Genomic DNA, 13,524 nt, shown 5'->3' with positions numbered 1-13,524 from the left:
CTCGTAAAGGTGAAAATAGAAAAAAATACAATACCAAAAATCTTCTAATTAACACAATTTAGACAAAAGGAAGATAATTTAAATGAAGATGATGTAACTCTTGATGAGATTAGTTAGGATAGTTACTGTTACAATATTTGAAGACAAATAGGTTATTTGTATGTCTATTGCTTTTAATGTCCATGCTCAAAGTCCCAAACCTTTTGATCTTTATTTTTAAATCTAAGATTTGTTTCTCTTGCCTATTTTATCCTGGTTGTATTTTAACGGACTTGTATGGCAAGGGGATACTTTCTATGCCCTCCTTTCCCCTCACTTTTCGAGTTTTTTTTTTTAATTATGAGATTTTTACAACCTTTGCCTGTTTTTGTTTACTACAGTTACATTATTGTATTATCTGAAGGATGAACTAATAATTTAATGCTAAAATAAAAGTTTTAGTGAATATTAAATATGCTAAAATAGAATTAGAAAATAAGTTCATAAAACTTTATTAATAAAATAATATAGAAATTTGTACTTAGTCCATATTTGCTAGTGTTTTCCAACTTAAGATAAGTCAGTCTTATTTCTTAATGAATAAATAATGGCAGGTTCGCAAGTTTGTAATGCTAATAATGTCCATCACTATCCTAAATGCATTCTTAAGACTAGTACAACTGGCAATTTTTTCTCACAAAATAATACAGAATATTGGCATACCTGCTGCATTTTCTCGTAACCCCACATCAAATGCAAGTTTATCTGTCTGGGATCTTGATGTTGACAAACACGTCAAATACTGCAAAACATGTTGAAATGATTAAAAGCTCCCAAATCAGCAGAATCATTTGAGGCATACATCTCTAATCGAAGATGATCATCGATTCACAAAGCTCAACCTTACCATTAACCTGAATTTAAATATCCCATTGACTGCAATGAGAGTTCAAAATTAGCATCTTGCAGGAATTGCTACATGTAAGATAATGCTCTTCCTTCTAAGTGTAAAGGTACACACATGAACAGGGATTTTGAGACAAGCAGGCTTCCCATGACAGCACTGCTCCTGAGGAAGACATATCAAGCAGACCCAAAAGCAACAATGTCTTCTCACTTTAGGCCCTGGCACATGCTCAGACTGTGAGTCCAATCAGAATTGGACCTTAGAGTGGGAGGTCTGAACAGACAGAGCTCAAAAGCTATTGTTGGGAATTCCACCACAGGGGGGGAAAGGGAAGATACTTCAAACACATCTCTCCTTCCTTCTGCACATTATTGTCCACTATTTGATAAATGCTTGTGTGAGATTCTTTCTTCTCCAATGAAACAATGTGATCCAGAGAGGAAAAAACGCTGAAGCTTCCAAGTTGGTAAGATGCCTTAACAAATGACACAATCAACAAAATCCATAAAAGAGTGCCTCAAAATATTGTCAAAGCATATTTGTGGGTGTGCACTGTGGGAAGTTGGGGAGGGGGGAACCTACTATATAAAATACCCTAGAGAAACTACCGGTATGTAACTCTGTGGCATAAACTTACTGCTATTCCTAGTGGCAGCAAGTTGCTATTGGCACCCACTGGCATGCAACATTTCAATTAACTGCTAAGCACAGAGAACCCATCGGCAAAAAATGGAGACTTGCAAATACATATCACACTACAATATTCTCAAATAATGCATTATTACCTAAGACCACCTCCATACCCTCAATGCTGTCATCATGCAGGTAGTAGTGCACTACTGCACAACTTTAATAAAGTACCCATCCCTTTTGCCTCTCTAATGGTTGTTCCTACCCATACCTACTGCTGACTTCTACAACCATTTTTGTGCTGTGACTGGATGACATGCTGCACATCAACTTGCACTGTGCATTTCTATAGTGTGGTGTGTTTTGTGTTTTTTGGCAGATCTTTATCCTTTCCACACATTTTTACCACAAAGGGTGAACATATGTCCCTCACATTCTCTTCTAAGTGTTAACACCTTCATTCCTAAAATACTTTAAAACATATGCAAAACATGCCATTTTAGTAGCTCCTAGACATTGATTATACTAATTTTACAGTTTCTCCTTCCATATGAACTTCCATAATGCTGGAATGAATACATAATAATCCATTTCTTTTCACTCCTTTCTTTAGTTACATCATACTCAGTATATACTAGTGATTTTTGGGTGCCTTAAAGGGACACCTTAAAGGGCCCTGATTTTCACAGTGTGGGTGATTGACACTTTGAGTCACCCAAAATTAGTGGTCGCTTTTGAAGATATTGGCCTCAATGTTCTTGCGCAAAGAGGGAACACTAAATGATTATGTTGCTTCATATATTTGTTTGTTACTTGATCTAAAGTGTTTATTATAACTTGAGTTTATTATTATCAGTTATGGAGAACACGTTATTTTACTGTAGATGTAACATGCTTTTCCAATTGTAAGTGCACTCTGTTATGGAAGTTAATAAGTCACTTACCATTCCACTGAATGAATGCCGAAGTAGTATAGCATGGCCATACAGCAGGGTTCTGTGACCACCTCCTTGAGCTGCCTATAGAAATGACAGAAAGTGTTAACACTCAATAGCAATGCAGGAATTTTGACTGTTTCCATTCATCTGAAGTTACCAATAATTTAAGTATTATACATAGATACTCAAATTGTATTATCTACAAAAGTGCAGATATGCTACAAAAGTTTGTACATTCACAATAATGAAGTAGTTACAGCAATAACTATTTTCATTGTAAAAAAATATATATATTTGACCAGACAATTGTGACCTAATTATCACTTTAGTGAGTAAAGTAAAACAACAAAGTTTTCTACTAATACATTCTGAAATGAAATGAAAAAAGGCATTTCTTACCTTTCTTATAAACTTTTCAGAAGCATTCAGAATAAAAAAGAATATGTAATTGAAGTCTTAAAAATGATTATCCATACAAATATTTTAGACATGTACATTTTCTTATGTTCCCACATACTAAATAATCAATGTTCAATGAGACCACATGTTGCTAATAAGGATAAGCATTTGCTAAAATTAGCCTAAGTTAAATATTTATCAGAGGTGATATAGTTATGGTAAGGGTCATTTCATTTTAACTAAATACAATTTGAGAGAGGTCAAGACATACAGAATTGTCAACCCCAAACATTCAAAAATCATTAGTCAGACCCCCCCCAAATTATGAGATTACCTTAAAAATAATGAGATTTTAAAAATAATAGGTTTGGGGTTCTTTATATTTGCCTTTTGGAATTGTAGCATTTACAATTCTCATTTTCAAGCTTTTCTCCACAACCAGGATGGCTTAACACTTTTTTTTTTAAATGAAAGCCAAGATTCCAGAATCGGGGGGGTTAAGAAAGGCATCAAACATCATAAGAGTTGACAACAGTGGCTATAAAATAGAACTAATGAACAACAACAAGCTCTACAGGACTTCCAATCATTTTTTCTCTCTCAGCTTTCTTTCATACACACGTACCCACATAGTTTTTATATTTTATTGAGTTAATCAAAATATGCTGAAAGGATCAAGGCTAATTCTTGATGCATTCTGATGTTTTCAACTGAAGTATAAAAAGCAGAATATGTCCTGTGTATTTCTTACTGTTACATCCATCTAAAGAAGATGCATACATTTGTTAAAAGCTTATGCTGTGAGTTTGAACATTTCACCATGGCTTATTTTCCATTTAATACTTAGACGTTGTTCAGGGACCATTCAAATAGCCTTTAATACACACAAACAAGGTGGCTCTTGAAAATATAATGGTAGAACAAGGCTCATATCTAGTTTACTTTATATTTTCAAAAGTTAATTCTCTTAAGGCCAAATTTCACCATTGGACATGTGTAGAGGAGAGTGGGGGACTAGAGGAGCGGGGTGTTTCTATGGGCTAAAATAGCATCCACTGGCAAAATTTGGCACTAAATGAATTAGCAAGTTTATCGATTAGTCCTTTAAGTTTACATTTCATATGTAACAAAACACTAGCTCTAAAAATGCAAAACTAAAGAAACTCCTTGGGACTTTGTAGCTGGGCACCCACGTTATCTAATGTTGATTCAAAAGACTAAAGGGGAAATCATGTTTATCCAACAGACACATACTAAAAAGCCAAAGGCAATAAAGTTGCGGATGATTCCTTTATTGTAATACAATAAAATAAGGGTGAGAACAGTACTGATTTTCTTGCTCTACTAACAAGTCTCAAGTAGAACTCTGCTACAAAACTAACAAAAATAATCTGCCCAAAAGATAAACCTTCCCTGCTCGCTAATTAAAGGGGTTTTCTCTTTATTGTATGTACACCCTTTCTTTTATGTTTTGATTGACATGGAAATGTTGTGGGGTTTTTTGTTTTACTATCAATGAACAAAAGCATCTCCAAAACACATCTGACTTTAAAAAAAATTGTGCAGTTCTTTTTTCATCTCTGTACCTCAAAATTTAATTTTGAAATGTAAGAGTCAACATTCTGCAGTCAGTGTAAATTATATTGGTCCATGCTCCAGGAACTGTTACAGTATAGTGGTCACTCTCAAAAAGGTTGGCAGTTACCTTAGGCAATCACTTACCACTGCAGATTCATATCATAAACGCAACCTACAGTCTGCTAATGTCAGTGTAAAACAAGGAACCTTTCTTAAATAATGGAAAGGTAACTGCTTTAAAAAAAAAAGATGCCCAACAACCTTACAGTCTTGGAGAAGTCTACCAAAGTTTGTTTTTAAAACATGAATAATAATGATTGGATGGAGCAAGATACTACTGTGGGGAAAAAAACCCACTCACAAAAAATTGTTATTGCTCTGTGTCTGCCAAAGCAATAATCCAGCTGGCCATCTTAGGCTGGAGTAACTGCCAGAGCTCATTGGCATGAGCTTTTCACAGGAGGTGCTTGATAATCTAAAGAAAAATGATACAGCAGCCCACAGAATTATTTTGCTGTTATTACTACTTATTAGTCCAGCTATGTGACCTGAGAGATCCCCAGGGTGGACCTGGGTTAAGCCCTGAAAAGACATTCAATACTAACAGATTACATCTGTCACCTTTTAGAATCAGAGACTGAACTCACTTGTGCATTTATGTTGCTTGTTTCAACCTGTAAATAACTCATTTATTTTTCCCAGTTAATAAACCTTTAGTTAGTTTATTACAGGATTGGCTACAGGCATTGTGAGATCTAAGGTACAAATTGATCTGGGGTAAATGACTGGCCTCTTGGGACTGGGAGCAACTTGAATATTATGTGATTGTTGGTGCAAGTGACTATTCATCATTAAATCCAGCTTGCCTGGATGGCAAGATAGACTGGAGAGCCTAAGGGGACTGTCTGATGCCATTGTAAGACTGTTTCAGTGATCTAGGAGTTCACATTTGTTATTGGGTTGGTGAAATTTACTGATAGGACATATCACCAATGTTGGGGGTCTGCCCTGCAGTCTGGCTTTAGGTTGGCACACTCAGTCATGAGCCACTCCAGACAGCATGATAGTGGATTACATGTGGTGAGGGTGGGGTGCAATTCTCAGGAAGGAGACAATGTGCAAAAACACAAGGCACAATATATCACACTGTCACTCCTACTGAAGAAGAGAAGAATCAGAGGGGATATGATTACAGTTTTCAAGTACATAAAAGGTTGTTACAAGGAGGAGGGAGAAAAATTGTTCTCCTTAACCTCTGAGGATAGGACAAGGAGCAATGGACTTAAATTGCAGCATGGGTGGTTTAGGTTGAACATTGGGAAAAACTTACCTAGGGTGGTTGTGGAATCTCTGTCGGAGATTTTTAAGAGCAAGTTAGGCAAACATCTGTCAGGGATGGTCTAGATCAGTGGTCACAATCTCCAGCGGTGTAGTGTGAGTGCTGCTAAGGCAGACTCCCTGCCTATCCCGGCTCCACACCGCTCCTGGAAGTGGCCAGCGCAGTCGCGTGGCCAGCGGAGCAGGGAAGTCTCACCGCGCGCTGCTTCTGCCTGCAAGCACCTCCCGCGCAGCTCCTATTGTCTGGGAGAGCTGCAGGACCAGTGCCCAGGCCGGGGGCCAAAGGGGCACATTGGCCCCTTCCAGCAGCAGTGTGGGGCCGGGTAGGCAGGGAGCCTGCATTAGCCTTGCTGTGCCCACTGCCAACCAGGAGCCACCAGAAGTAAGTGCTGCACGGCAAGAGGCGGCACCCCAACCCCCAGCCCTCTCCTAGAGCCAGCACCCCATATCCCATCCTGCACCCCAACCCCCTGCCCAGTGAAAGTGAGGATGGGAGAGAGTGAGCAATGGAGAGGTGGGGATGGAGTGAAGGGAGGGGGGCTGTGGGGAAGAGGCGGGGCATCGGGGGAGGGGAAGGGGAAGGGTAGATCATGGGTTCTCCTTAGATTCCAAAAGTTATCTTGGGCATAAAAAGGTTGGAGATCACTGGTCTAGACAGTGGTGAGCTGGAGCCAGTTCGCGTTGGATCACAAGAACTGGTGGTTAAATTTAGACACCGGTGTAGAACTGGTTGCTAAAGGGGCGGGTGGATGGACAAACTCCGGCCCGCGGGCCACATCCGGCCCACAGGACCGTCCTGTCCGGCCTGCCCGAGCCCCTCCCCCCCTCGCAGAGCTGCAGCGTGTTGAGCTGCCAGCGCCAGCGCAGCTCTGCAGCTTCTGCCGCTTTGAGCATCATGGTAAGGGGGCCGGGCCGGTCCCTTTCCATGCTGCTTACCGCCGCCTCCCTTCTGTCCTGGAGCCTCAGCGCGCTGCATCCAGGAGTGGCCCTTGACAGAGCTAAAGCGGTGTGGTCCAGCGGGACCAGAGCTCCTCCCACTCAGAGCCGCGTGGTAAGGGGGTGGGGCTGCAAGCTCCAGGCCAACTGGCAGGACCTCAGGCTCCGCTGCAGCGCTGTCCAGGGCCGCTCCTGGACGTGGCATGCTGAGGCTCTGGGAGAGGGGGGTTGGATAAGGGGTAGGGAGTCCCAGGGACAGGGAGCGGGGGGGGTTGGATGGGGCAGAGGTTCTGGGGGGCGGTCAGGGGACCGGGAATGTTGGGGGGGTTGGGTCGGTGTGGGAGTTCCAGGGGTCTGTCGGGATGGTGGTGGATGGGGTCGGGGCAGTCAGGGGACAGGGAACAGGGTGAGTTGGGTAGGGATGGGGTTCTGGGGGGCAGTTAGGATGGGGGGGTCTCGGGAGGGGATGGTCAGGGGACAAGGAGCGGGGGGGTTGATGGGTTGTGGGTTCTGAGGTGGGGCAGCCAGGGGAAGGATGTGGGTTGGGGTCGGATGGGGAGAGGAGAGACAGGCACGTGGGGCTTGTACTCACCGTGCAGTTCCCTACCGGGTCTTCAGTGGCGGGTCCTTCACTCGCTCCAGGTGAAGGACCTGCCACCGAAATGCCCCCAAAAACCCAGAGCAAGTGAAGACCCTGTCGCCACCGCCAAAGTGCCGCTGAGGACCTGGTAGGGAACCGGTTCTTTGGATTTGGGGAGCTCATCACTGGGTCTAGACAATATGTAGTACTGCCTTGAATGCAGGGAACTGGTCTAGAAGAACTCTCAAGGTCCCTTCCCATCTTATGATTCTATGATGAGATGAGCTGAAGGGGGGACTTAACACATTGAGGGTAAAATTGGAGAAATCTCCAGAGAATGGGATAGGGAATGTGAACTGGTTATCTAGGTCAGGGGTTCTCAACCCTTTTCTTTCTGAGCCCCCCATCCCAACATGCTATAAAAACTCCGTGGCCCACCTGTGCCATAGTAACTGGTTTTCTGTATATAAAAGCCAGGGCCAGCATTAAGGAGTAGCAAGTAGGGCAATTGCCCAGGGCCCCATGCCACTGGGTGCTCCGCGAAGCTAAGTTGCTCAGGCTTCTACTTCAGACCCAGGTGGCGGGGCTCAGGGCCCCGGGCTTCAGTCCTGCACGGCAGGGCTTAGGCTTTCTGCCCTGAGCCCCAGCGAGTCTAACCCTGGTGCTGCTTGGCGGACTTCCTGAAACCTGCTCACGGCCCTCCAGGGAGGCCCACCCCTGGCTGAGAACCACTGATTTAGGGCAACACAAGCTGACTACTGAAGCAGTTTGAGAGGAGTTTTACAGTAGGGCAATTTCTACTCCACTAACTAACCTGAACCTTGAGGCACCCGCGGAAGTCTTAGCCAGAAAAAGAAAATCAGTTTGGAGACCCTAAGTAAGGAAATCTAGAAAGCTGGGTCCTGGAGCAGTCTTTCTCCCCCTAGCAGCTGAAGGCAAGCCCAACATATTGCTTCTGAGAGTGTGGCTGGGATGTAGAGCATGTCTGGTTGGAAGCAGAGAGGCAGCCTTTTTTTTTTTTTTTTTAAATCTCAGCTCAGACCAGCTGTCAGTACTGACTTCCTTCCGTTCCTCTGCATGGGTGGCAGGTTATATATTTGTGTGGGGCCCGGGCCCCAGCAATATTCAGGGCTGGGCGCCCTGCTCCAGCAATAGTTGGAGCTGGGTCTCTTCCCGCCCCCCCCCCCGGTCCTGCCTGGATCGGCCCCGGCCACCGCAGGTCTCCCCCCGCCGCCGCGACCCTGCCTGGAGCAGGTCCCAGCCCCCACCTGCCACCCCCCTCCGCGTGTTCCCCCCCCCCTCCGCCACGTTGTGTTGCGTCCCTGCCTGACAGAACGCAGCGCGCCTCTCCCCTGCCTGCTGCCCGGAGGGCTCCCAGCAGATTTGCTGTCTGCTGCCGCAGGGTCCTAGTGCCTGCCCTCCGCCAGTACTGGCAAGGCAGGCTGCCCTTACCCTGAGCCTCTCCAACCCCAAACCCTCAGCCCCAGCCAGAGCCCTCATTCCCCCCACACCCTAATCCTCAGCCCCAGCCCTGAGCACCCCCACATCATGAACCCCTCATCCCCCCGCACCCTAATCCTCAGACCCAAGGAGCGCCCCCACATCATGAACCCCTCATCCCCCCGCACCCTAATCCTCAGCCCCAGCCCTGAGCGCCCCCACATCATGAACCCCTCATCCACAGCCCTCACCCCACACTCCAAACCTCTGCCCTAGCCCTGAGCCCCCTCCTGCATCATGAACCCCTCATCCACAACCCTCACCCACAGCCCAACCCTCTTCCCTAGCCCTGAGCCCCCTCGCATCATGAACCCCTCATCCACAGCCCTCACCCACAGCCCAACCCTCTTCCCTAGCCCTGAGCCCCCTCGCATCATGAACCCCTCATCCACAGCCCTCACCCCACAGCCCAACCCTCTTCCCTAGCCCTGAGCCCCCTCCTGCATCATGTACCCCTCATCCTCAGCCCCACAGTCCTCACCCTGCACTCCCTCCTATCTCCAAACTCCCTCCCCCTTCCCACACACCCCTTCCCAACCCCAAACTCCATCCCAAAGCCTGCACCCTTCACCTCCTCCTGCACACCCACCCCCTGCCCCAGCCCAGAGCCTGCACCCAGCACCCTTCCTGCACCCTAATCCCCAGCCCAGGATCTGCACCCCAGACCGAGCCCCCTCCCAGAGCCTTAGGCAGGTGGGGGCGGAGTTGGGGGGGCGGAGTTGGGGGCGGGTTCTGGGCCCCACCAAAATTTTTACAAACTTGCCACCCATGTTCCTCTGGTAACATATTCCCAACACCTCCACTTCCCATAAGACATTATCATTGCTAGGATCAGAATTATTGTACTTGCTTAATTGTAAACTGGAGAAGAGAGTATTGGGAGTATACAGCCAGCACCAGTTAGGTGAGGATTCCAGATGTGCAAAGGCTGGCACTGTAAGATGGGAAGAGAGGTAGAGCAGGGCCTGGCATAGCAAGAATGGCTGCAGTGCTTTTTATATGCCACTAGACACTGGTGTTCCAATGTTGGAGTAACAAATAATAAGAAGAAAAGTGGCTCCAAAACAAGGAGAAAGAATCCACCAGTGGCTCAGGGAGCAGCAGGTTTCACGAGTCAGAATTCCAACTTTGGTAGAAATTATAGTATATTCATTTCATTAAAATGAAGACAAATTCAGCTTTTATTATGATTTTTACACCACCACGTACATGCACAGGCCCTTGCCTAAGTAGCATGTGGTCTAAATAAAACACAACAGCACAAATGACAAACAAAAGTGTATGAGGATGATAGGAAGAATAAATTTGCAACAGAAAGAGATGATGAGATGAACTATTGTATACAGACGTCTTGGTATTCCCTTTTCCCTTTTCAAGCTGTTCATGTAGTTTTGAGATGCGGTGATTCATATGCCACTGTAACAACTGTGTCACAGCATGGGCTATAATCTGTGTCAGATAGTTGGCTGGGTGCATCATTTAGGCTGTGTGCTGTCTTCAAGTCTGATCTGGCTTATGTGGTAGAATACTAACATTCATTCAAGTGCTTCTCAATACTTCAAGGTCAGGTGGAAAACAGTTTCTCTCTCCAGCTATTACTGACAAAGCTTTGTTTACTGTTATACTGTTATTTTTATCTTGAAATTGTTCAGATACCTGTGAAAGGTATTTAAAACACCCAGTCAATACCATAAAAATACTGGTTTGGTGCACAAGAAGGATCAATTTGAACATCTGATGTCTGTTCAGCTTCTGTTACTAAAGACTGTAGGTCAAGTGTGTATATATAGCCAAAAGGTGCAAATATTTCCTTTGTCTAACCAGTGACTGACCATATGAAATATATTTTTAATCTATTAATTTACAAGGAGACTTTCAGAGTAGCTGCACTGCTGTGTTTATTAGCAAAGCCAACTATAATAGTGAAAATTTTGTAGCCATTTTTTCCAATCCATAAATTACAGTTCCTTTATTAAATATGGGCTTTCTAATTAATATTCTGGTATGGATTGTCCTCCAAGTCTGTATGGTTGGTGGTCCATGTACTGAAGTAAATAAACATATGATGAACTGCTTTATTTTGGACTAAAACATCCCTAACTCTCCTTTTATTTCTCTTCCCAATACTTAGCTTTTCAGATGTCTGTGGTTCTCAATCAACTAATGGCCTAATCTTCTGTGGAGCTGAGCACCTCTAATTTCCATTGTCTTCAATGGAAATTGTAGGTTTTCAGCATCTCCAGAGGTAAGGCCTTAAACTTATAGTTGGATTTTTTGATGTTTTTAAAAATCTAAAAACTTGTTTAAAAAAATTGCTTCTCATTGCAATACAGTGGCCTCAGCAGCATCAATCTCAAAAACAGCATCAGAATCTATTTTTCTTCCATTTTGACTGCAGAAAATTAATCATTCTGGTACTATCAGGATAACCCAGAAGGCAGCAATAAACTTTATTATTTGCACAGAGCTGCAAGCCACAATGAATTAAAACAACTCAAACAATAAATTAAAATTGTAAATTTAAAATTGTCAACAGCAATCTACACAAAAAGTAAATTGTGGAATAAACAAATTTATGAGCATTATTAAAGTGTTTAGATCCCACTTGTGCTGACATTTGCCTCCTTGGAAGGACAACAACACAATAAATAAAGTAATCAGTTATTTCCCAATGGACTAGGACTCTAAAATTAACACAATGTAATGTGTTAGTGCAGCACAGAAACCTTCATCACATCTCTCCATTGACCTGTGGGCAAAACTGCAGATTTTTCAAAATGTGCATGTGAATAATGGTCAAAAAAAGTCGAAGCTGATTTTTTTAAATAAGGTAATAGCCATATACTATCTAGAATCTAAATGAGTATGAAATGAGTAATCTAAATGAGTTTTAGGAAACAGAACAGATACATAATGCTTTAAAGGTACATGTTTGACAAGACAGAGAATAAGAAGATGCTTACCCTAAAGAGCTTACTAACCCAGACACATCCTTCTTTGTGACTCTAACATCCTTACGTTTACCTGAATGCAATCTGTATCAATGTAGCTCTACAACTGGTTAATCAGCTTGATAATAATTAAAGTATTATGCAGAGGGTCCACACTGGTATTTTAGGGAAAAGATTATTTTATACAAACATGGTTGAGACATCACTCTTTCAATTTCTAACGCTAAATCCAAAGAAAGACACAAATAGACAGGATTTATTTCTATAATTTAAAATATAATGTATAAATCCATTTTTAAATTATTACCTACACAATATATATATTTTATTGAAAGTACTATGTTTTTAAAAGTGGCCAAAATTGAGCTGCTAAATATGCATGGTCAACTTTCTAGGCATGCAGTTTGAAGCAAGAAATATTGTGAGTCCTCCAGACTTGGATTTGCATAAATACTGTTAATAGTCATAAAAATAAGCTTCTAAACCCAAAACTCCAAGCCTGAAAATGTTTCCATGCAAATTCAGAGGCCATGTTTGAAAAATTTCCCTGACTGCTAAGTATCTAAGAGGAGTTAAATAAAGTAAAGCTAGGGAGGGATTAAATATTTACCCGAGTTACAACATTTGAATGGTTGGAATATATACTTCAAATTTTATTCCAAATAACTGGAAATCAGGGAAAAAAAACACAATAGTTCAAAGTAATAATAGTTCAAAAGGTATTCAAACTTTTCAGTCAAAGGCCAAACATTATTTTAAGGAGGTCAGGAGACAATAATCAATATTTAGGGGCAAATTCTCGCTCCTATTTTGTTCACTTTATGCCACTCCAGTGTTGAAAAGAATGAAAAAATAATCTACTAATCCCCTGCTGGAAGTAGCCCAAGCTGGGACACGGGAATCCCTATGCATGAGCTCTGCAGGCTCAGAGTGTTCCAGTTATTCTCAGTGGGTGTATGGCTCTCCCGGGAACTGTTGCTAGCTGGTGCAAGTCAGAACCACCCCTAAAATGTTCTAACTTGAGTTGGGGGAAAATCAGTGCTGCCTTTTGCTAGACACTCCCCTAGGGTCAAGCAAAGGAAGTTGAGCTCCTATCCTGCTCTCCCGGGGGCTCCCACAGAATGGCAGATAATCAGGCAATGGAGCAACTGGATCTACTCTTCTCCTTTCCATAAGAAGCAACACATAGGGAGAGCAGGTACTCAGAGTGCTCCAGGATCACAGCAGAGCTGCTCCTGAAGCTGCAAGCCATGACAGGCAGTTGAAATAGTGGTAGTGACCAACTTTGTTCATACACTTCCATTTGAAAGTGGCATGGTATGACTCAAGAAACACATTTGTAACCAAATACACATTTTCCTTAAGAGAGCCCATGAGGGTCATGGATTGGACACCACTCTACTACACAAAAGAACTAGCTTACATCTGCAATGCAGTATTGAAACCATTTTTTAAAATAATGGCTTGTAGGGGAACTTCAGTACATTAGGGGAAGTTCATTTCAGTAATGTTCGCTTGCTTCAGAAACAGCACATTGAAAATTCTGAGGCCAATGCTGATAATGACAGAAACAAATTTCATGTGAACCTATCTCTAACACCGGTGGGAGGGATAGCTCAGTGGTTTGAGCATGGGCCTACTAAACCCAGGGCTGTGAGTTCAATCCCTTGAGAGGGCCACTTAGGAATCTGGGGCAAAGTCAGTACTTGGTCCTGCTAGTGAAGGCAGGGGGCTGGACTCAATGACCTTTCAGGATCCCTTCCAGTTCTATGAGATAGGTATATTCCA

The 13,524-nt window shown here is 43.3% G+C and overlaps 1 protein-coding gene across 1 annotated transcript in view; it reads right to left on the bottom strand.

The window, feature by feature from the left end:
• Positions 1-13,524, bottom strand: part of RYR3 (ryanodine receptor 3) — a 642,559-nt gene that overhangs the window by 484,972 nt on the left and 144,063 nt on the right. The window contains 2 exon segments of the mRNA XM_045013234.1: positions 703-781; positions 2,461-2,535. Coding sequence (XP_044869169.1) covers positions 703-781; positions 2,461-2,535 — 154 coding nt within the window.

Source organism: Mauremys mutica, chromosome 4 (genome assembly GCF_020497125.1).
Source record: "Mauremys mutica isolate MM-2020 ecotype Southern chromosome 4, ASM2049712v1, whole genome shotgun sequence".
NCBI classification, from domain to species: Eukaryota; Metazoa; Chordata; order Testudines; family Geoemydidae; genus Mauremys; species Mauremys mutica.
The sequence above is the reverse complement of the archived record's forward strand: the minus strand, read 5'-3'. Positions and strand labels throughout refer to the sequence as shown.